The sequence below is a fragment of the Falco punctatus genome, assembly GCF_963210335.1.
Source record: "Falco punctatus genome assembly, chromosome: 1".
In the NCBI taxonomy this organism is placed as follows: Eukaryota; Metazoa; Chordata; class Aves; order Falconiformes; family Falconidae; genus Falco; species Falco punctatus.
Window position 1 is genome coordinate 97,254,362 of NC_137580.1, and position 23,712 is coordinate 97,278,073.

General features: G+C 43.7%; 1 protein-coding gene across 4 annotated transcripts in view; it reads left to right on the top strand.

Annotated features, from left to right (window-relative positions):
* The first annotated feature begins 2,179 nt into the window (after positions 1–2,179).
* The window catches only part of LOC308065254 (acetoacetyl-CoA synthetase-like), a 32,713-nt gene continuing 11,180 nt past the window's right edge, over positions 2,180–23,712 (top strand). Inside the window, exons 1-6 of one of the 4 annotated variants that reach the window (XM_080391003.1) lie at positions 2,180–2,310; positions 3,159–3,358; positions 4,080–4,202; positions 7,385–7,488; positions 11,983–12,103; positions 15,100–15,213. In XM_080391003.1, coding sequence (XP_080247129.1) covers positions 4,085–4,202; positions 7,385–7,488; positions 11,983–12,103; positions 15,100–15,213 — 457 coding nt within the window. In that variant the 5' untranslated portion in view covers positions 2,180–2,310; positions 3,159–3,358; positions 4,080–4,084. Of the gene's footprint in view, positions 2,311–2,330; positions 2,476–3,158; positions 3,359–3,415; positions 3,746–3,790; positions 3,992–4,079; positions 4,203–7,384; positions 7,489–11,982; positions 12,104–15,099; positions 15,214–23,712 lie in introns of those variants that run through there. The other 3 variants (XM_080391004.1, XM_080391002.1, XM_080391005.1) reach the window with 3 other exon arrangements.

Consider the following 23,712-nt stretch of genomic DNA (forward strand, 5'->3'; position numbering starts at 1 on the left):
GTGCTTGTTTTTTCCTTTCCACCCATTCTTCACAGAGGCTCAGAGGCCTATTTTATTGTCTGCCTTTGGAAGCCTGCGCTCAGGGTTGGCCTTCATATGAGGTCGGGATAATTTGGGAATCTTCCCCGGTATTTAATTGATTTCCTAACCTGTCTCAATGGGCCTATTTCAGGTATGTTCATCTCTCCAAATCTGCAGCTCTTATGAAATTACACAGTATTTCACCCTTCTTGTTTAAATAAATGAAATCACATCTACTCAAAGAATACATTGCATCATGGCATGAAATATTGATCTCATCCACATTAAACTTATAAAATTAGGACAACTGTGAGGTTTCTGGAAAGATCCTCTGATGAGGGTCTTAACTGTACAGAGGAAGCATGAGGGTACTTGTGTTTCCTGATCTGCACTAGAAACTGCACAATATGTCTTACTCGGATATAGGTATTTAACAGCAATCTGAACAGTATTTAGATTAAACAGGAGTCTTTGAGATGCCAAAATATTAGCAGATCGTGGGTTTCTCTCTTTTTAGTTTTTTTTCTGAAAGGAAAAAAAAAAGGCATAGCCTTGAAGGACACCTGGTGTTACTATGGACCAGTCCTTAACCTCACTGACCCTTATTTTTCTCTTTACTTCACTGACCCTTATTTTTCTGTCTTTACTTCATCTCACAGCCTCAACTTGTCATAGCTGACGGCTTTATGACCTCTTGTCATTGTAGGCCTTCTCTCTTCATGTTTTGCTACTAGTTCTGTGAGGCTTTTCTTGCAATGTGTCACTGCTGCTTTTTCTTCTTTTTCCCTTTTTGATTTTTTTCTTCCTCTCTTTCTGCAAATGCTTTTGATTTTGATTCTGGTTACTTGTATCCTCACACCACGTAGAGGTTGCAGAGATCATGGATGTCAAACAAGCCAGAAGTTTCTTGTTCTAATGCAGACTCATTAACCAGCTGTGAATATACACTGTGAATATAGGAATTTTTTAAAACTTTCCAAAATCTTTAGATTTCCTAATCCATTGTTGGATCAATGGATCATGGTCAGGTCTCAGCATACCGCACAGATTGCCGTGAGGTATTATTACAAAACATTTATCTCACAGGTCCCTGCATTTCATCACTGATGTTAATTTCACAGTCTGACTCCAGCTTTGTTACCTTATGAGGCCATAAGCAAGGTAGTGCCATCATCATCCTTTTTACTGTTAATGGGTTCAGAATCTTCTTTTGAAGGGCCTCTAAACTAATTTAATCTAAAGCAGAAAACATGATTTCATTTTTAAGGTATTATTACTATTAGTAGGTATAAAGCACGGCTTAAAAAGGTTTGAAAATGGTCAATTCCGGTTAATCTTATTCAGGCTAATTTCCTCCAGCTATCCTAATCTAGTCTCCAAACTATTTTTAGTAGTCACGGAGGTCCCATTCATGCCCACTTTCTCGTTAAAAGCTGCTTGATTTTCCTTCTTTTCCTTCCCGCTTTTCCAGAGTCACTTTTGAAAGAAAGGAAAAACGGTTTTCCTTGAGGCAAAACTAGACAAAGGGCAAGGGACATGGAGGCATAACCCACTCTAAGGAAGGCCGTAATAGTAAAACTGCTGCTAATAAATGAGAAGCTCTGACAGGCTTTCCTAGAAGCCCAAGTGTAATCACCGAATTCCCAGTGGACCCCTTCCTCCTTGAGCAGTAAGTGGGTCAGTCCATTTTAAACTGCCTTTTTCAGCTCTGCGAGAGGATTTTTGGTCCCTTCTCAGGTGATTTGGCTGCCCACTTTCTTTCTAGATGCACAGGTTGCTTTGGGTGAGGAAGGCTGCTGGGCTGCTGGTGCTTTTTTATCTTAAAACGCGTAATACGGCGATCACCGACGTGACACGCCGGTCTCGCCTCAGCGCTGAGGGGCCTCCCGGAGGGACCCTCCCTCCCGCCGAGCAGGATGAGAGCTCTGCTCCGATTGGGCACGCCTCCTTCTGATCCGGCTGTTCATTGGTGGGCAGGGAAGAGCCTTTGCGAGAGCTCTGCGGCAATTGGTTCTTTACGGTGCCAGCTCTTCCGCCGTCAGCCCAGCCGTGAGGAGAGCAGGCTCTGGGCTGATGTGGGGCCAGGCGCGTGGCAGCCAATCAGGCGCGCCGGCGTCGTGGCCGCCGTGCGCCGCGCGGGATCCGTCCGCCGCGCGGGGCCGCCCGGTCCCAGGGCACCTGAGGGGCGGCGGCGGGGCGGGCTGGGCGGTGGCCCCTCAGCCACGGCGCGGCGGGAAGCGGCGGAGCGGGGAATCCCTCGGGCCGCGGGTTGCGGGGCGCGAAAGTGAGGTAAAAATGGGAGATTTCAGGTTTGCTTCCAGTAGCCACAGGGAGTGCGTCAACGCCCGGCCGCGGCAGCTTCACCTGGAAGTCATGTCAGGTGTAATTCTCGGAGACCTGTAGAAAACCTGACGCAAAGCTCACCTTTACACCCCAGAGCAGGACAGACTGGGGGTAAGTTGATGTGGAGGGCTAGGGCTGCCCTCGAGATCCCTAGCAGAGGGCTGCACTGACACTGATGTGTGCCGCAATACTTTGTGTCCAAATACCTTGTGTACATATATTTGCATCGGTTAGCAGTCTTGCTACTGCAATAAATGTCTTGACAGCCCAAAGGGCAAAGAAATGTGTTTTCCATAGGCATGCAGAGAGATGGAGTTTCTAGGTCGTTTTTCTCTGCCACAGGCTGCGACTCCCAAGCCCAGATGAAACGGTGGAAGGGCCAGGCCCGGGCCTGGAGCAGGCATCCCGTGTGCCTGCTTTACCTCAGGCCTTGGCAGCCTGTCCACGCCACAGATTTCACACCTCCACTGACCTCTCCCAGCGCTGCTGCCAAGGAAAGGGAGGCACTTAAAAGCAAATAATGTGGCCTGTTTCCATCTCTAGCCTCTCTGAGTCCTCTGGGCTCTGGAGAGTTACTTGAACATACACTATACATACAGTTTTTCTTGAGGCGAGTCACTGCAGGATTGTTCAAGTCAAGTTGCCATGGCGTTCAAATTGAATAAAGTGGCAGTATTGCAGCAGCACAAAAATCGGAATGAAAGTTATAGGAAGTGTACTACTACTATGACATGTCTTTTACTTTCATATTTACACTGTATGCCTAATTTACCATCTAATTTGTGTTTTTCTAGGCTTCCCTGAATTAGAAGGGAAATCATGACCTTGAAAGTAACAGTTACATAAGCAGCACATATGCACAGTGACTTGAGCGTTGCTATTGAACACTTTGTTACCACCACTTAGTGAAAATCAGCTGTTGTGACATTGTGATTGCCAGTAAGAGCCAGACCTCGCATTTTGAAAGAAGAGAAGCAATCGATTTTAATCTGAGGTGGGAGCTCTGTAGGCAGAGCACGTTACAAAAGTGTAACTGGGATAGTGAGGCTGTGGAGAAAGGCAGCTCTTGCCTCATTAGTGGGTCCAAGACATCTGTCAGCGGAGACTGCTTCAGACCTGGGGGTGGGGGGGGTGGAAATGCCAAAGCAGCAGCAGTTTTGCAGATGCGGAAAGCACGAAGCGATGGTGTGTGCGTCCCCCCCCCGCCCCCCCCGCTGCCCGCACCGCGTGTGGTGGCCCTCAGGGGCGGCGGAGCTCTGCGCGTTAGTCGGCTGTTTCCGTCGCTCCCCGCGGCGGGGGCTGCCCTCAGGGCGGGGGCCGGGGGGATACGAGGCGGCCCCCAGTCGGGAGGAGCGCGGGGGCCGCTGCCGCCGGAGGGGAGGTACCGCTCGCCGGGGGGAGGCCGGGCGCTGCCGTCGTGAGGGGCCTCGCCGCAGCCGCTGCTGAGCCGGGCGGGGGCCGGCGCCTGCCCCCCGTTCACCCCGCACGACCGAGGGGGTGACTCGCTCTGTCCCGGCGGGCGGGGCGGTGCGCAACGCCCCGCACTCTTTTCTCCTCCGGCGGAAGGTTACGGGGTGCGGCGACCGGGGAGGGACCGGACGCCCTTAAAGCGTGCGGCCGCAGGAGGGTGAGCGTAGTCAGGGCTGGGGCGGGGCGGTGTGGGGTCGGTTCCCCGCGGTACTGGCGGTAGCTCGCTGTGCTTGCTCGCCTGACAGCCACCATGTCCCGGGAGCCCGAGATCATGGAGTCCCAGGTGATGTGGGAGCCTGACACGAAGCGCAACACCCACATGGACCGGTTCCGCGCCGCCGTGGCCAGCAGCTGCGGGCTCCGCCTGGGTGAGCGCCGGGCGGGGGGGCCCTGGGGGCCTTGCTCTGACTGGGGGAAGGGGGAGGAGGGGCGGGGAAGTCCTGCGGGGCTCTGCTTCCCCGGGGCTGGCCTTACCGCGGTGGCTGCGGGCAGTCTGCCTGTCCCGGATAGCCGGGTGGGGGGCAAGGTGCCTGCACACCCCACCTGGGGCGGGGGTGGGGGGTGAGGTGTCCCAGGCTGCGAGAGGGATGCTCGGCTTGTGCCTGGGGTAGAGGTCTCCGGTGCAGCATCTCGTGTAGCGTGAAGATCCAGGCTGATGGGGAATGCAAACAGCCTTTGCTGCGGCTGCCGGATGGCAGCCCAGGCGGCGGCCGTGCTGGTACCAGCTCTGTGCTCCTGGCTGCTCCTGTGTGGGCCAGGCTCTGCGTGCAGGGTTTTCCTTGGGCCTGAAGCGATGCTGCGGTGACTTGGTGGTGTAAGGGGATGTGGGAAGGAGGGATCTCTGCCACCGTGGCTGTGAGGCTCCTGTGAGCCTTACTATAGTGCTTTAATGGTATACATATGTGAGATCTGAATTAAGGCCATGCTCGTCTTTCTTTGTGATGAGTATGTTTTTGTAATATTTAAACATGCTGGGAAGGGAAAGGTGATGTGTAAGCTGGTTCAGTGGTGGAAGTTTTGGTTCTTTTGCTGTGCATCTGCCTAAGCTCCAGAACTTAAAGCTCTGCTTCATGCTCATTCAGAAATACCTGTATGGCTGTGAATAGGTGTGCAGTCCTTGCAGCTGGAAACAACCTGTCAGTTTTGAATGTAGTACCCCTTTGAGTAGGGGCTTGGACCTCCAGAGGTGGCTTTCAACCCAGATTGCCATGGTTTTCCAGTGACTGTGGTGGTGTCTCTGGGGTTATCAGGAGCCAGCGGTGCTGGCTGTGTGGGTTCATTCACATCATGAGCCAGGTGGATGCCAGTGCATGTGGGGGTCACATAAACTAGCTTGGTTTATGCCGTCTGGTTTCCCAAAGTGTCTGGGGACCGGGTTGACTTGTGTAGCTTTCCTGTAATCGCTTGTCTGATGGGGACTGGAGGGAGTGGTTTTGGCAAGTGGCCTGACAAGTTTGTCAGTGCAGTATAAATGTGTCTGTGGCATAAGCAGAAATATTCTGGAGTAGTAGCAAAGTAGCTAGTGCTTCTAGCGGTTCCTGTCTGGAAGACACTTGCGTACCTCGCTTGGGAACTTACTCTGTCGGCAAGCCAGGTCATTACTCTGACTGGTGGGGGATTTTGCATTATCATGTCAGAACTCCTGCTACGTAGGAAGTAAGCTACTACAGGTTTTTAGCTAACTCCTGAGTAGAAAAGCCATGTAACTGGTACTTGTATGATCAAGACCAAATACAGTTTCAGATGGGCTTCCCATGTTTACGGATGTAACAACTAGAATTCTTTTCAGTCCATTTTGAAGTGGCTATCTCCATTCAAGAGTGGATTCCTGGGCATATATAGAAACTTTTGTCAAGTTCCATTAGATTTGAAGTGATGTTCATTGGTCTGTGTGCTATGCAACAATGAAGAATGGATTCTTTATGTAACGTTAAGATGTGGACTCGCCGAGGAGAGCTGAGGGCAATGTAACCCTTTGAACAGCATGGCTCTGTCCAACCCTGAAAACGTAGTGACAAGATGCAGTGTTTGACTCCTGGCTAAGAGGACTATGCCCTGAAGGACTTGCATGCTAAAGCTCATTTTGGGGACAGAACGGACTGTTCATGTTATAAGAAATCAAGTTAGTGGTGACTTGTACCAGTTGCTCCAAGTAATCTGATAAATGCAAAAAAACTGATTTATTTTTTGGTAAAGTCTTAGCCCCACGCCAGCTGATGTGCATTGTATAGAGTGGTGAAGAGTAACTTGGGTGGAGTGTAAAAATAAAAAAAGGATGTAGGAGGCTGAGGCAATATGTAGGCAGAAGCTGAGTTCGGAGAAGGGTCTTTGTGTCTGTGTCAGTAATACCTAGGGAGCAATCTGATATCGATGGAAAAGATTGAGTGGAATAAGATGTGGAAGGGGCAGACTGGGTGGGGAAACAGCTGTAGTGATCAAGTGTAAGTGTAGAGATGGCTTGGAATGTTTTTTTTTCCTCTTATAAAGCTGGAAGATGTCTTCCTTGTAGGAGGAGGATGCAAAGATGATTTCTGAAGCAAAGAGCTGGATAACAGAATGACAAACCAAAGAGAATTCGAGAAAATGACTTCAAGTGGTTTAGCTGGAAGCATTAAATAGGAAGCACAGTTGGCAGAGCAGGAAACTGTTAGTACTGTCACTTATGGCAGACTCGTATTCAATTTGGCTGTTGGCACAGCTTCAGACAGTGTGGCCATGACTTGGGAGTGTCACTTTCAAGCTGGTGATGAGGAATCAGCTCAGTTACTCATACCCAAGACTGTTCTACACGCTGAATTTCAGTATTTGGTTTGAATTGTGGAGTTTTGATACGCATTCCTTGGGTTACTTGATTGGTATCACAGTCATGCAAGATTTAAACTGCTTGCTTCCATGTTTTTAATGCTGGGTCACGGTTTTACTATCTAGCTAGTAAACATCTCTTTTTAGCTTCATTCATGCTGGTTTAGCATGAGAAGGTAAGCTGCAGTCTGTCAGACCCCTTATTCATTAAGGAATAATGCATGCTTCCTTTGTAACAGCGCTGTTGATACTACAGTTAGATGGCAAGTGCATCTAATCCCAGTGTTGCCACGCTCTTGGAGGTCTTTGGTCCCAGACTGGAACCATAAGGGTTCTTGTCAGGAAGACTTGTTTATCTTCTGCTGTATTAAATCATTTGGTTGATGATACGATAGGGAGCGGAAATACCAGTGAGCGGGACAGAGTCTCTGAAGTATTGCATCTTTGGTTTCACTGAGGGAGTGGGTAGATGTTGCACAGAGTTACTAGAAGAGGTCTCTGTCTGTGTGGTGGTGAATGGCTTGTAACGGGTGAAATGTTGCCATGTGTTCAGGTAGACCGTTTCTGTTGATGCTATAGTCACTTGCCCTGTACAGAAGGGATCTGTTCTGACCTACTCTATGTGATCAGTTCGACCTTACTAGTTGTTTTAGCCACAAATTTTCTTTATCCAGGATCTCTGTAAGTATAGTTTGTTTACATTCCTATAATTCTCTACATAATGCTAACAGGTATCTATTACTTCTAGCCAACTACAATGACTTATACCAGTGGTCAGTGGAATCCTTCTCAGACTTCTGGGCAGAATTCTGGAAGTACAGTAACATTGTATGTTCTCGCCTGTATGATGAGGTAAGTGTTTCTCTTGGTCACGTGCAACGCAAGATGGCAATAAACCAGTTTTACAATCGGTCTTTTGACCTGTTCCTGGAACCTTTGCAAGTGATGTGAGGAATCTCTCGAGTGTACAGTCCTGAATTTCCTTGTGTGGTGGATGGTGGTGTTCTGTTGCTGGTAAACATTAGGACAGTGAAATCGCGAAGTTCTGTTGTCCTAAACAGTTCTGCTGTAGTGTCCTTGTGGTTATTGTGCTCTCGTATACCTTGCAAGTCCTGGCTGCTTGTGGGGAGTCTACCAATATACTGCTTTCTGCTTTTAGATCATGCTGGCAGAATATCATCTTGATTTTGTAAATGCTGGCATGCAGTCAAGTTCATGTTTATGTTCCCTGAGTCAGCTTATCTGATAAGTATACCTCTTGCACTCTGGTTTTGTAGAACTGGTTGTGGAAGTCTCTGCAACCAGATGTAGGCTTGAAATGTCTCTGAGGGAACGGTAGTGGTTGACTGCAGTCACAGGTGGAATACCAGACCATGCTGCGGTGTTGCCTTGAGGTAAAGGTGACCTTGAAGCTCTTGTGCATGGAGGGCAAAGCTGGAGCCCTTGGTACAGCCCTGTTGTAGGGTATCAGCATCACCCTGTGGTTTTCCATCTGAGGAAGATGATTGGCTAATTACTTAAAGAGCTCGACACAGGGGAACCTTCCTTGGATTTAGTAAAGAGAGGACTGGACTTCTGTCTTAATCCCTGGAGGCCATCTGTTCCAAGCACACTTGGAGTACTGGCAGTTTTGCAGAGGGAACTGGTAAGTTTCTTTTGCCTCTTCCTGTCTTAGAAATTTCTGTGCTGTGTGATATGATAAAGTGGTTCCTCCTGCTGTGAAACTGTGCTCGGGTGTTGTGATGTGACCCACCCTTTAGAAAGGTGAATTGAGCAAGAATGTAAGAACTAGCCTGCCTTTTGAAGTATGTAGTCTGAAGACTATACATTGATCTTTTATCTTCTCTAGATGGTAGTTCAAAATCTGACCAGGTTGTATTTGCATCGTGTATTTTCTTGACATACTCTGTGCTGCTAGCAAGGCCATCTTTCTAAATTTCCACATGAATGCAAATTGTCCTGAGCAAGTAGTTCAGAGGAGCTGTTTTGCACCTGCGTATCTGTACTGAGCAAGCTGGACGATAACACTTTTCTCTTGCTTTGCAGGGCTGGTGCTCCTGGAAGTCTGGCCCTCCAGACACCGCCAGTGGCGGCTGAACTGGAAGGGAGGCTGAAGCAGGCAGCGGTGGCTTAAAAACGCAGGTTTCCTGAGGATAAGAAGCAAGAAGATGAGGATGTTTAGGAAGGCTTTAACCAGACTACTTGTGAGCTTCTGGGCCCCTGCGTGCCTGTTCTCACATCATGGCGAGACCATTGTAGATCTTAAAACGGGAGCAGCAGTCAGCTGACAGACAAGTACTGCAGGAGATCCTTGACTCACTTTTAATGGCTATTGCTGTTTGCCTCTAGCTTCCCCCTAGTGTCAGCTTCGAGGCTTGGCTCCAGCTTTGAGCGTCAAAGCTGACTTGCTGTTGGTCCTTACCATGGGTCCTTTTCTGTTGTATGTCAGGAGGAAAGGCTGGTCACAGTAACTGAGCTGTTCTGTGGTAGCTAAAGAGCTGAGAAGGTTTGATTTGAAGTGTCTTATGACTTGATCCTTGCTGCTTGTTGGAAGTAAGCATTATGCTTTGGGGAGAATAGTTTTTTTCATGAACTGGAGATGACTCCTTTGTCCCCAGCCAGTTAAACAGTTTATACTCCCACAGGTCATTCCAAGAAAGCCAATAAAGCCTTGTATATGTGTAAAATACAAGAAGCCAGTGTTTCATTTAAACTTAGTAAAGTTTTTAAGTGTTTGTAGACATGCTCATGACACTCTGCGGCATTTGACATCCATGCCACTTTTAAAAGAAGTACTGCAAGTACTTGCAGTATACAAAGCTATATTGGCACGGCAGCGTTGGTGGTGTTACGTCAAGTAGCTGTTCATATGAAATGCCTTAAAACTTTCAACTTTCTGCTATGAGAAGCTGTTATTCCTGTGGAGGGAGTGTTTTCTGGTATTGTCTGCTCTCTAGCTTTTCATGAGGCATGCTGTTTTGCTGCTCTTGATCTTCAGGTGATACAGAACCTCATATGTACCACCGTAAGGCAAGGATTATCTGTCTCATGGTAAGGGTGAGATTCATTCTCAAAGGTATAGTCTCTGCTTAGGGTAAGCACAGTCGCTGGGGCATGACAATGCATGGTTCTAGCGCAGCTAGCAAACCACTTCAGTGAGGGAAAATGCAGTAGAGGTGTGGACAGGCGATATTGCTAATATGATGCTTTTTTGTAGCTGCTGAGGTCTGGGAAGTAGTCACTGATGAGCTGCTATGAAAAGCAATTGTAGAACAGGAGCTGGTGGTGTGGGAGTACAGCTGATAGTTGGCATGTTCACCTAACCACACAGATGGGCCTTGTGTGCTTCAGTGCTGCTGTGGGTGGGAGTACAGCCTTACTCATTAAAGGAGGACTGCAGTCAGCAGCACTGTAGACTGCACTCTTTCCCTGTACTTGCTGAGCGTTTGGGACTGTATGAAGTGAAAGATTTGTTGCAAAGCTCTGCATTTTTACAAGCCTGCTAGAACTGGGGTCTTCCAGTAAAAATTAGCAGACCTTTGGTTTCTGTTGCTTGCTGAGACCTTGCCTCTAAGGGAGAGATCAGGTTGTTTGTGTGACACAGTACCACTACCACAGGGACTGGGCTTAACGAGGAGTCATGGGTGTTAATGGAGTAGAAAATAACGGAGCATCAAGTATAGGAGTCCAGCACCTTATGCTGGCGGAGCCCTTTGAAGGGGTGGTGTTCCTCTTCAGGAAAAAATAGAATTGTGTTAGAACTTGTCCTGGAAAATGTTGGAAACATTCTGCTTGCTTTTCTTCAAGCTGAGGAAGTTGGGAATGAGTCACTTCTCAAGAGTGGCCTCTAATTACTGCAGTAATACATGCTGGTATAAAACAATATTTCTGTAGCCAGAGTTGATAAACTATAAATGTTATAAGTCAGTTCTAGGCAGTCATTACAAGCAGAGAAATCTGCTTGAGTTCCCATTGTTGGAAAATTCAAGTGAAAGTAGTAGAGTACCTCACATGAGCTTTAAGTTCTCTTCTACAAATTCAGGATTGCCTATGGTAATAAACACACTGCGTGTCTGAAAGCACAACGATATTAGGTTTTCTGGAATGGGAAGCATTTTGAGTTCTGCCTGGCTTTCAGAAGAGCTCTTTACTTGGTCCAAAAGAATGCTGTTTCTGGCCATGCATGTGCAGTCCACGAGAGAACCTGAGGGTATAAACGGAAGCTTTCAAAAAGACAACTGTAGACTAGTCAATTTTAAGATAACAAAATTCATGTGCTGCTGGGCAGTTGAATCTCTAAACAGTGGGGCATTTTGGAAAGAATTTACCTAACTTTGTGGCTAATGCTAAGGGGCTCTTTACCTATCACTGTCTTTAAAGGTATAGTCTTAACTGTGACTTAACAAGGGGTCATTTAATATTTTGAGGCTTGATTAGTTCAAGATGGGGGAGGCTGTTTCAGCTGAACATATCTTTTGTGACTTTTCATTAAAGTGTTTCAATTCTTTGTGTGTCTTAGGGCTAAGACATAAGTGGGGAATTCCTTAATGTGGGCTTATTAGGTTGAACCATCTTTTTAGAAAATGGCAAGTGAAGGCTGGTAGAAATGCGTGCAGTCAGTTTGTGGTACAGTATTTCTTGGGTGTGGAGGTTAGTTGCGGTCCTTCTTCTGCACTCTGGATGAAGCTGTGGAGTACTTAAATGTTTACGACAACTGAATCCTAAAAAAAAAAAATAAATAAAAAAAATTAGAAAATTAACTAAAAAGTTCAAGCTTTTTATTCTATGTTTGACTATACATTTCCCTTACTTAGTCTAGGGTTAATTTGAATTACCCTTGTCTGAGTTCCTGCCGTTGGACTCTTGTACCTTGTGACTCATGCTGGGGAGGAATGGGTACTCGCACCTTCCCGGGTTTGGTTTTCGTAAGGGGGAGGCTGGGTGGTGTGGCCTGGTAGGGAGCTGCAACACACTGTAGCTCAGTCCCTGGTTGGGATGTTTCCAGAGGCAAAGCCCTGGCGTGCACTGTGGTTTGTGTGTGTCTTGTGGTCTGGATGTAGTCATAGTGGTTTGCTTCCCTCTGTGTATTTAAGGCTGGTCCAAAGGTAGAACTGTCAGCAAGGAACTGTTTCTAGTTTTATTGTAATGATGTCTTTGCTTGTGACAGTTGACAAGTAACTAATCCTTCCAAGCCTGTAGTGTCTGTTTGCCATCTGTAAGCTGGGAAGAATGATTCTTGCCTGATGGAGTGTATGAAGAGCTTGGAATTAATGAGCTGATTTCTGTACAATGCTCTGAAAAAGAAATTACATTGCAGTCTTCCACTAACACGTATTTTATTTTCAGGTGGTTGATACATCCAAAAGTATTGCAGATGTCCCGGAATGGTTTAAAGGCAGCCGTCTGAACTATGCAGAAAATCTTCTGAAGCACAAGGACAATGACAAGATTGCACTGTATGCAGCAAGTAAGAAAAAATTAATGGCTTATATTTGTAGTTCACTGGACAAGGCCTTAAAACAGCTCTCCTTTTTATGAGTCCTGGAAATAAACTGGCTTGGGTGAGGAGAAAAAGAGGAAAATGAAGTCAGGAACTCTGCAGAATCTACAGTACAGCTCTACAAAACCCCAGCAAAACATGCTCTGGGACTATAGATAGTTCTGCAGGTTTATGGCAAATTAAAGTTGTCTTAGAATGTGCTTGAATTCGTTTAGGTAGTGGAGATCATGCTGCGTTCAGCATCACTCTCTTTGAGCTATTACTTCACACTTGTTATAAACACTTGCCTAATGCCTGCCTTCAGCAAGCCTTTTGGCACTGTTACTTGATATTGCCTTTCCCACTCTCTTACTGTGCCTTTTTTTTCTTGTGAACACTAAGGACTACATGGGGCGTAGGTAGGAATTAACTCTTCTTGCTGTTGACAACACGGTAAGGAAAGTTATATGAATGGGAGACTCGGAATCTTGCTTTTCTGGAACACTGCAGCTCAGTCTTATTTTTTTTTGCTGTGCTGGAGAAGATTTAAGTCTAGTAAAATCTGGACATACTCCGTGCTGAGGGTGGTGATATTAAGGCAATGTCCCTTCCCTGTATTTGCTGACTTTGGTAACTTAAACACGATTCTAATCTCTGTTTGATGGGATTAGCTTCTCTGCGGGTGAGTGAGTGCTTCCTTAGGGAGTTGTATTCTGAGCTTCCCTTTTGCTGGACCTAATCCTTATCATAAGACCAAGCAGTGATGCTTCTTAATAGCTCAACAATAAACAACGAACTCCTACAGCTCATTAGGAGAGAAAATTACGCAGAACTATGGATTGATTGTGTAGGTGTTAAAAGTCTTAGATTCTGATTTCTGATGCATAGGGATCAGGTTTTGAATTACGTGTGTTAGTGTTGTTCAGATAGCTGCTCAGAAACAATACGAGACAACAGAACAGTCTTCTGTAAGCATACTGCTGGAGAAGAAATACTTACCACTTGCATTTTACTGTATAGAGGTATTGGAAGAAACCTCTCTGATCCTATGTATGTGTGTATATATATGTAAAATCATCAACTACCAGTTCAGAGAGAATGGGAAAATCTGTGACCCAGTTCCAGTGTAGTAAGAATGGATCTGGTGAAGCCTGGTGGAAATGAGGCTGGTGACAGAAAGCTGGCTTCGAAGGGATGGACTCATTGCTTTCAAATTTTGATATCATTAGAAAAGCTGCTTATGCATTATTTGATGGAGGAAAAAATCAGTGTAGTACATCTGTGCAACAGCTGGAAGCCAAACACTGATTAGTAAGCTAGCTCTAAATGTGCATAGAATTTATGCAATTGATTTGTTGATGTTAAAAGCCAAACATGCAACTTGAGAAAGTGGAGTTAAACACTTTCAGTTCAAACTATTGAAGGAATTATTATCAACTGAGTGAATTATTTGGTTTGACTTGTGATTGCTTTGTCCCTGTAGATCTTGTTTCTTGTTAGGAAGTAGGGGTGTACCACAGACTCACTGTTTTGTGTCCCAGTCACAGGTGATAATACCAAAAGGAGCAAAATTATTTGTTATTATACAGTTGAATACTGTATCAGTGCTGGAGTGAATACATTTACTTCTGTGGTGAACAGACTTCCACCTGCATTTCTTTTCATGACCTTCTACTGTATTTAATCTTCTTAAGATCTCTTAAGTCTGAGTATTTTTTGTTCACCCATTGCTGCTAGGTCAGAGTGGTGTTTTGGGAACCTGTTAGGTTCGTGTGTTCATTAGGGGGGGTGCTGTGGAGCAATGTGGGTGTAACAGAGCACAGGAATGTAAATGTAACTTGCCTGAACAATTTCACTTGTCACTGGCTCCCACTCTGAATCTCTTATTTGTGACTCCCTTCTCCTGGAGGCTTTAATAATGGAGCAAGATCAGAGTCCTGTTTCTTGTGGTTCTATGGGAACATGGAAGCCGTCAGCAGTCCCTGCTTGGCTTATGAACTACATGTTAATTGACTTTTGTGTTTCCCATTGCAACCTGTTCTCTTGTTCCGTGTAAGTTCAGGCTTACTGGGATGGAAGTTTAAGAAGGCAAAAGAGGAAAAAAATATGGTTCCTAGCTTAAGGAAATCAGACTGATGGTAGCTGGACTGCAAGGACCTGATGTACCCAGGCCATGCAGTATGCTTTTGTTGACAGCCTTGGCACATGTGTTTTAGTAAGTGCTGGATACAGGAAACAGGACAGGCCACCTGGTTTGCAGGACTCTCACTGAGGAAGTACAGGAAGGGACCTTTAAGATGACAGACTTTGTCATTCATAACATTTAGATTAGTTCCTTTTGTTTCACAAGTGATTTAGTAACAACTTATGCAACATCTGACATTCAGTACAAAAATGGAAACACCCTGCAGATCTTTTCCAGAGATAAATGGAGTCCAGTCTAGTGTATTTGCTTTGTCGTATGTGGGCAAATGACGTTTAAAAAGCATATTGAAAGTCAGACCTTAGTAACTCTGTGCATGATTTTCAAGTCAGTGACTTGCTCTAATGAAACCTAAAGTTGGCACCTTAATGCTGCTTCCTAGACCTGATGAGATAACCGAGTGAAAAGGGAAAATGGGGTTGTTGTTTCCATGTTAGAAAGTAGCCTTTGTGAGTGCCATCTGTTTATGATAAATGCACTTTGAGAATATATCTTTCTGCAGTGAATAGTTTGCTTTTTGGCAGCTGTACATTCCTGTCTTTAAAAATGTCTTCATGTCTACTGAATGAATACTACTGATTAATCCTTGATTCCCATTAAAAAGAAAAGCTTGGTACAGTTCAAGAGGAACTTGAAAAGCAAAAAGTATAATTATTAGTGGAAACTCTTTTCCTAAAATTGCTTTGTATTCTTTTTCTTCCAGAATCAGTTGTTTGTACTAGACTCTATTTATGCTGCAGTGCATAATTTCTGACTTGTTGTTTTAATCCTCTTTCCTCAGAGGAAGGCAAAGAAGAAATCTTGAAAGTTACTTTTGAAGAACTGAGACAAGCTGTAGCACTGTATGCTGCAGCCATGAGGAAGATGGGGGTGAAAGTAGGAGATAGAGTTGTGGGTGAGTAACTTTTTTTTTTAAAGAACAGAAGATGAAATTTTCCTCAAATATGCAAGTGAGTAGTCAGGGTTATAGAAACATGAATATGAAATGCTATTTCACAGAAGCATTCTGAAGAAAAAGCTCTTATGCTGCTATATTTACATTTGTATGAAATACACTTCTAGAGGGAAGGATCCAGGATTAGCCTGCAAGTTCTGTAGCACTGGAGGGGGAAGGAAAATAACCTCATTCATAGCTTCACTAAGGTCTGCTTCATAAGCATGCCGTGGAAGCCAAAGTGATGGAGCCTGTGCATCTAGCGGAGCCTTGACTCACAAGGTCTGGCAAATTCACTTGGGGGCAGTCTTGGGAATTACGGTCCCAGGTCGGTGGTTCTGGTACCAGCTGGCAGTTACTGGCCCTACAGCCCCAGGTAAAATGGTGCACTGAGTTGAACTTCTTGAGGAATGAACTTACACTACCTTCTGCCACCAGTGCTTGGGGAGTAGTGTTTTCCAGAATGGTGGTAGTGAACAGCTGGTGAGCAGTGACTTTTCAAGTCACATCAGTGCAGAGATTAGTAGTTAGAACCCTATGACCCTTTCAGTACCTCACAATCTTCTGGAGTAGTATTTCCTGTCATAAGAATGTCATGTGGATTTTTCTATGTAAATGACATTTTTGTCCTGTGAACAGCTTGTAGATTATACAGCCCAGGCACAGAAAGGAGTTACTCGGGCTGGCCTCAGTCCATTTATTTCTAAACTGCTGATTTTGATCTCCCAGCTGAGCAGCTTCATCTGTCCTTCATGGGCTCTTTAGTTTTGTCAGCGCAGTGCAAGTCAAAACTGCAGTACCTTGAAGCTCCTTGACTCCTACCTGGTATTTCTGCTGATGTGCGTATTCATCTTACTACTGGAATTGCATGTTCTTTGAGCAATACTTGGCCATTATCCAAAGTATGTGTAAATTCTTCTATGATGCAAACCCAAAGTGGTGAAACTACTTGATTTATGTTCTGCACGTTACAAACCAGAACTCAAAGCTGTGTCTTCAAAAACAGAAGGGTATACATTGCTATTTTTTAAACCCACAAATGTGACTTTTGAATGTTAAAATATACTTGAGAGCTCATACTTTGTGTATATGTTATGAGCATTCTATGGAACTGGTAAGTGAAGATTTAATTATCACACCTGGTGGCTTGGTTTTTTACATAGAAATAGAGCTATATCCTTAATTGGGTATGAACCATCCAGCAAAATCAGGAAGGTCTGTCAGAATGAAGACTAGGATGCTCTAATTCTGTCTCTGTTTTCAGTCTTAACACAGTCATGCTCATACCTGATGACCTGTTGAGGAGCAACAGCCTCTGCCTGAAACCAAAGTAATGAATAGGAAAAACTCACTCTCTACAAAGTTTGAATATTTAGAACTTAAGTGTAGTGTTTCGTAATACCTGTCCTCTGATGCATACATAAAATACTAAGTGAGTTGCATGTGTTTTAAAAAGTTGTCCCAAAGACATTGGCAAAACAGTATGTAGTTATGCATAGAACTGGAAACTTGGACATCATGAAACCAATCAAAGTCCTGGTCAGTTTTTTCTTGATGCCTATTAATGCTTTCTGTAAATGTGTTGTCATTGTGAAGCACAGCAAATGCTTTTTTTTGACTTTCACAGTGAAATTTTTCCTGATATGTACAAAACAAATTCAAATGCTCTTTTTAGACTGCTTGTGGGGATTTAATGTGCTGTTCCTTATTGTTATGAGTAAAAGTCATAATGGGGCTGAAAACAGTTCTTCCACATGTATTGCAAGTTATGCTAAACTGAGGGATCAAATCTCATGTGTATAAGCGGCAAAAAGGGTGCTCTGTACTGGTTTCAGATCCCACGATATGACGAAATGTGGAAGACTGGGCAATTCAGAAGAGTGATTACTGGATGTGTTTTCATATTTTATGTGAATGGAAAGTGTGTGTGTGTGAACACACTATGGTGGAGGAGGACAGCAGCTGTAAACTTGATGAGTAGCAACAGCTGCAGCTTTGGTGTGTTCCTGCAACTAGAAACCTGCTGTTCTTTGCTCCTGTCCTAATTCTCAGGTTAAGGTCCACTTAGACTCTACGTATTGGTGTCTGACGCTAAGTGACAGATTTTTAATCTCTGCAAAGAAAATACTGCTCACTAGGGTGACAGATATAATACTAATGTTAAGTACAATCAGGTGCAGTCACTTTTAATAGGAACATATATTCTGAATTAAGATAAAAGAATTTTATCTCAGTGAGGTGGTTTTGTGTGTTAAAGTGCAAATTAAAGTCCTGTTAGCAACCTGGTTATCGATGCTAGAACTCTTCTAATTAAAACCAGTTAGAAGTACAACGTTTGGGAAAAGACAACATGATGCTCTCATTTTGGGCTCATCTTGTGAGCTGTTCTTAGTAAGGTATACCATGCAGGGGAAGCATGCTCTGTAGCTGCAGAAAATGTGCTATTGAAATAGCTGTAGTCAGTGTGCTAATAATTAGGCTGCTAATACTGTTATAATTTTAATAAGTTTCTTCTAGTTAATGACTATTTTGCTTAGCACAACTGGGGGCTGGCTGACTCTTGAGTTTTGTTTGTTGTTTTGGCAGCTTGTTCACCTCTTACTGAAATTAAAAAGCATAGCTGATACTTTAAACAAACAAGATTGTATGAATAAAATAGTATGCTTTAGATACTGCTTGTTTGTGTAGGCTTTTTACAAGCTTGCAGAAGGTAGCAGTTCCAAGTTTCTGTTCAGAATTCATCATCAATGTCAGGGCTTCCTTCCACAGAAAGGGTAGGATTTTAACTGTGCACTTAGCCCCGTTCTTGGGAGAGAAAGTGTGTGTGGTGGCTCCAATGGGAAGCCTGGAAGGATTTTTAGTGATTGCAAGAGGAGGCACAAATTGCACTCTTTAGCTATCTGGTGGTGTTGCTGTTATTTAAACAAACAAAACATCCCCCAAAACAAGCAAATGAGAAAGGAAGCAAATCCATTGAAAATACAATGGAAAACACTATTTGGATCCCAGCTCCTTGATTCTCTGGAGTTGAGCTCCCATCACTTGAGTAAGCTGCAGCTCTTTTTCTTCCCTTTGCCTTTCTGTGCATTTCCTGAGCACAAGTTGCCTGTTTGGCACTTGCACAGCAGAGACCAGTCTGACCAGCTGCTGTAGGTACCAAGTGTCCCTGCTGGGCCCCTTGGGCATTTCAGTAGCTTCAGCACATCTTTATGAGCAGTTACAGCTGACTTGTGGGAGCAGGCTTGCATTGCGCTTGGGGTCCTTACAAAGCCCTGTACTTTTGATAACAGAAAAGAGTAATGAATCTAGGCAACCTCTCTGTTTTCCTAAAATCATGACAAGTTTTTGGGCTCAGGTAGAGCTTTTTAAATTACCTGGAGTCTGTGTGCTATTTCTCTCCCATACCACTTTTTTCCACTCTGTCCTCTTACCCTGGCTGGTGAGAGACTTTTTCCTTGTAATCTTCAGTCAGATGAACCTGTATAAGCTCCCATCAGTTGGGCTGTTGTGCAGTTCCCCCTCCATCCCTTCCCCTGGTGCCCCCAGCCCTAGACTCCCGACTGACAGATTGCTTTGACTTGGGCTGCAGCCTAGGGAGGCTTCCCTGTGAAAGAAATCTGATGGGGTTTTTAACAGCAATCCAGCTCTCTAGATATAGGCATGTTTAAAACTGAGTCTCAACTCCTTTCATATGTTTTGCTCCTATGCCAGAGGATATTGGCTGTCTTTGGAAGAGCTAAACTGTAACGCTGCAGAGGTTGAGGCTGTGGGCGTTTCTCCAAATCCCAAATTGAAATGGGGGAGAGATGTTAAGTGTTGGGTGGGAAAGTTTGAGTCATACACCTGCTTGTGGTATCAAAAGATCAAAGCTTGCCAAGGTCTACTGAGACCTAATTTGTTCCAAAATTTGTAGCAGATGGCAGAGGGAAGGGTAACTTTTCATGTGGTTTATAGCAGCAATGCAGGAGATGTATTACTGATCAGCTTTTAAATAGAAGGAAAATACTAATTTCATTATAGCTACCTAATATGTAGTCAGCCTGCCAGGTTCTGATGCCCTTTGCAGCCACTTTCTCTTAAAATCACTTAAAATCTTGAGCTGTTAGAATTGTATACAAGACTACTAACACGGTTTTCTTCTTGTGAATTTCACTTCCATGCTTTACAGCCTCTGAGACAAGACTGTTTTAACTTTTCATTATACTTAACATATCCCCTAATTTTTTTCAATACAATTTATGGTTGCATCATGACAGTAATAGTGTGTTTAAGTTGGAGGTGGGTGAATGTGGGTGGAGAAGCAGCAATGTCAGCACTCTTCCAGCTTGATTTCATCCTAGTCTTCCCTTTCCATCACCAAGGAGATAGCATGTAATAGTAAACATAATTGAAGCAGATACGTGATGAAACATGCCTCTTCTTCTAAACATGTAGGGTCTTCAGAAAAGCGTCTTCACTGAAAGGGTTGTCAAGCACTGGAACAGGCTGCCCAGGGAGGCAGTGGAGTCACCATCCCTGGAAGCATTCAAAAAACATGTAGATGTGGTGCTTAGAGGCATGGTGTAGTGGTGGACTTGGCAGCCCTAGGTTAACAGTTGGGCTTGATGATCTTAAAGGTCTTTTCTAATCCAAGAGATTCCATGATTCTATGTCTTGCAATACTGTCACTGATGCCTGAACAGTTGGAAGAGACAGATACAATACCTAATGCAAGCTACGCAGATCCACATGTGAAGTACTCCTGGTTTCCCACTGACAGTCTGTTTGGCAAGTAACAATGACTGCAGTATGAATAAAATAGAACTGGGAGTATCTGTGTTACTCATCTCTGGATAGGTTGCTTCTATTATATCCCTGTAGCTGGCTTTGTTCTATTACAAGTCAGCAGTTAAAAACAAACTAATCTTCCCGGTGTGTTCACACAAAAAAAATCCTTGACAAAACATCAATGAATTACATTGTTTAAAGCTGGCATTTTATCTATAGTAACTGTATTAGCCCTAGTTGCTTACGTGGGTTTTAAAGCTAGCTTTGTAAGAAGATTAGCATGTTACTCATAGCCTCAGGCCACACTAACATTAGATAGGATGACCACTTTAAAAGCCTACAGGAGTATGAAATGCTGTATTAACATAAAGAGAAACTGGAAGTCTGGTCATTGAATTGTTTCTGTTTCAGTGCTGCTGTAGATCAGTAGTATGAGCCATGGAGAAGATACTTCAGTAGCAGCTCCCTGCTTTCCTTCCTCTCGATGCATTCTTTCAAGGCTCAGAACTAAATTGTTGATGTAGGGTCCAAGTTTAGGTTTTTTCTTCTAATTCAGATGGCTATGAATGTTTGGATGCCTCTGAGTACACATTTAATCTACTTTATGAAGGCATTAGATGATGCCAGGGAATGTGTTCTCAGCACTCTGAGAAATGAGACTTTTGATGTAGCTTCCAGCATGATTATACCAGAAATTTTGTACTACAGTTTTCACCTGTTCTGTTGGTAAAGTACTGTAGTGTAAATGAACAAGTCTACGTTTAATCTTAGTGTATGCTAGATTAAGTAAATAGTGACTGACAGAAAATGCTGTCCTGAGCAGATCAGGCTCTAAGTGCCTCTTAAAATAATACAAAAAAATCCATACAGTGTTTTTAAGATACCACTTGTCCTGCTTAAAGATTTGTCACAAGTTTTATGTCACAGTGAAGCTTTTATTTCTTCATCCTTATGGAAATTGTATACATACTTAGGAGTTGGGAGGAGTGCTACTAGGACCCTTGGTATGGGTTCCCACCTCCTGTGTTTTGAGCCCTCTATTCAATTGCTTTGTAGTTCACCCAGAGAAGGTATGAAGATCCTCCTCTTTCTAGTAACAGAAAGTAGCTTCTACCTTTCTTACCAACTTAAGATACAGAGAGAGAGAGATGTACTTTCTGTAGACTTGGCCTGTGTTGACAAATGCTAGTTTTGATCCTTAGCTGAAATACCATATCAAGGAACATGGAGGCTCTAGTTAAATGGATGAACAAACATAGGAGTATTCAGACTAGCTGTACCATTACTTTTCTGTAGTACTGAGCTTCAGTACGTAGGTGACTCTTGTGTCACCCCTGATGTGAATCCAGCTAAAAAAGCTGTTTTTTTGATCCTCTTTGCCAGCAATGTTCCTGTTTACCAAGTTTTAGACACGTATGACCTGTGTCAGCCTACTGAATGCTTTGAGGCGTCAGTTGATATCTCAAGGGACACAGTCAAATGGTAGGGACTCTTACCTACATGACAGTTGGTGTAATGGGTTTGCAGAATCTCTGATGTGAGAAAGGGAGAAATTATTTTATTTCTGAGAATCCACTCCTAGTCTGAAAAGCTGACAGGAGGAATAGTTTGTGTCATTTAGAATTGGGAGCTGTTGAGAGAAAAGCAACACGAGTTCTTACATTGTTATGTTTGGAGGATCTCTTTCCAAAATAGAACCGCCTTTTTATTCATAATACCTACTGTTGGGGATTAGGACAAATACGTCAATCCCAGCAAGCAAGCAGGCTGCCTGCCTGCAGTGGTCAAGTGAAGATACAGAAGTGCAGGGTAAGTTGCCTTGCATGTTTTGTACCTTCTGGCAGTTTTGGCTGATATCCTCTAAAACTCAGAAGCATCACCTCAAAGCTGACTGACAAATGAAAGTAATGGTTTAATTGTTTGGCTCACAATAAACGTCCTGTGTTCTTGCCTTGAAGGCTTTTGTAGGAGTGGTGAAAACAACTGGTGCTTGTAAGCTATGGCAAGGTTAATAACTACTTCAAACCATAAAGAGTCATCTTTCATTTTTCACTGCACTCTGGGCCCCTGATAATCCTATCCAGGAAATCCTTAGTGGAAATATTTGGCATCAATCAAAAAAGAACTGCTTTCATCATACAAAATATTTTAATCTGTTCTGGTTAATATAATTAACATTTAAAATTATTGTTTGTGGAAGAAGATTTCTTTTAAAAGAAAAATCACTAAAATTTTGGGATACTTTACCTTGTATGATAAACCTTGACCCTAAAGGAAAAATAGCAAAATAAGTAATGCCTTTTTATGGCTGTGAGGTTTTGCTGCACTTTAGGTACTCGAGAACTTCACTGAACAGTACACTACAAACTATAGGCAGCTCTAGGGAGTAACATATATCTTAACATGGTATGAGTTTTTACTCAGTTGTGTGTTTTTTCCAGAAATTGTTGGCCTTAAGTCATAGTGCTGCTTTCAGAGTTGCTACTCTCAAAACCACAGCAGTTTAGAGACTTGACTGAAGTGGTCAAGCTGGTTTAAGAAACAGATTTCACTGATTTTTGAATTGCGAAGAAAAACCTCAGTTCAAGGGGTTTTTTTAAAGTCTGCTTCTTACGAAGTTGAAAAAGGATGGATTTTTTTCAAGCTGTAGGCACACTGGCAAAAATCAAGCTTAGTACCCTCCTACTTGATAAAGTTAACATAGCAGAAATAGCTATTAAGGTCTGGGACCTTAGTTCCTGTCCTGAAAAGTACATCCCTAAATAATCTATCTTTGAAAAGTGCCTAGCACTAGTGAGCGTTTGCGGTCTGATAGATAGTTGTGGAGCACCTGCAGCTTGCACTGCAGTCCAAGATCTGTCAGTGCTTGCTGCTTTTTAGTGGGTTGGAAAGCGTTTTTATTGCCATTTAAGTTTGCTTTCAAACACTGAATTCTAATTAGGTGTCCAAGTACTGTAATTAGGCCTGTCATGTGCCTTTTTTAAGGACTTGGGCATCTTCTTGGTTGCTTAAGAGATCTTTGATCTACTTCAGTGTAGTTGGTGAATTTTGACTGCGTGTTTTCATTTGTGGGTTGGATTCTGATCAGTTGAGAGTCAGTCTCAGGCACCCAGCACCTTCTGGAGAGCTGGTCAAATGGAGCCCACTGCAAATGTAACTTTCTTGATGTTTGGTTCTTCTGTGTGCCTTGATAAATTGAATGTAAACCTTGAAATCTTCCTGTAAGTTGATGAGGTAAGCCTGAAGAGCTCCATTGGTGTGATGATGTTCCAGGGCTTGTCACACTGTATTACTTCCTTATCAGCTGAGACGCTGGTTTTGCTTGTTTGTGTTTAAGATTCTGGTAGTGTCTATCAGACAATGTTTAGCTTTGTAAAGTGGCATCTCCACTTTTGAACTGAGTATTTGTAACCTTTGCTTCCAGCTACTTGTTCCTTTTCTAAGGGGTGTTTCTACAGACCTGTTCTGTTCCCCTGCTTGGTGCTGTATCCTTAGTCTCTATGTACCCTGTTCAATCCACAAACTTTTTCTCTCTCTCCCAGTTCTTCTGTGGAGCATGCTGCCCTCTTATCCTGAAAGTCTCATTAATTAAGCGGAAACTTTTGTAAATTGGGAGTAACCTTGTAGATAGAGAAATGGATACAACTCTTTTTTATAAAAGGGATTGTGTCTTCCTCCTTGTGCAACTGATTT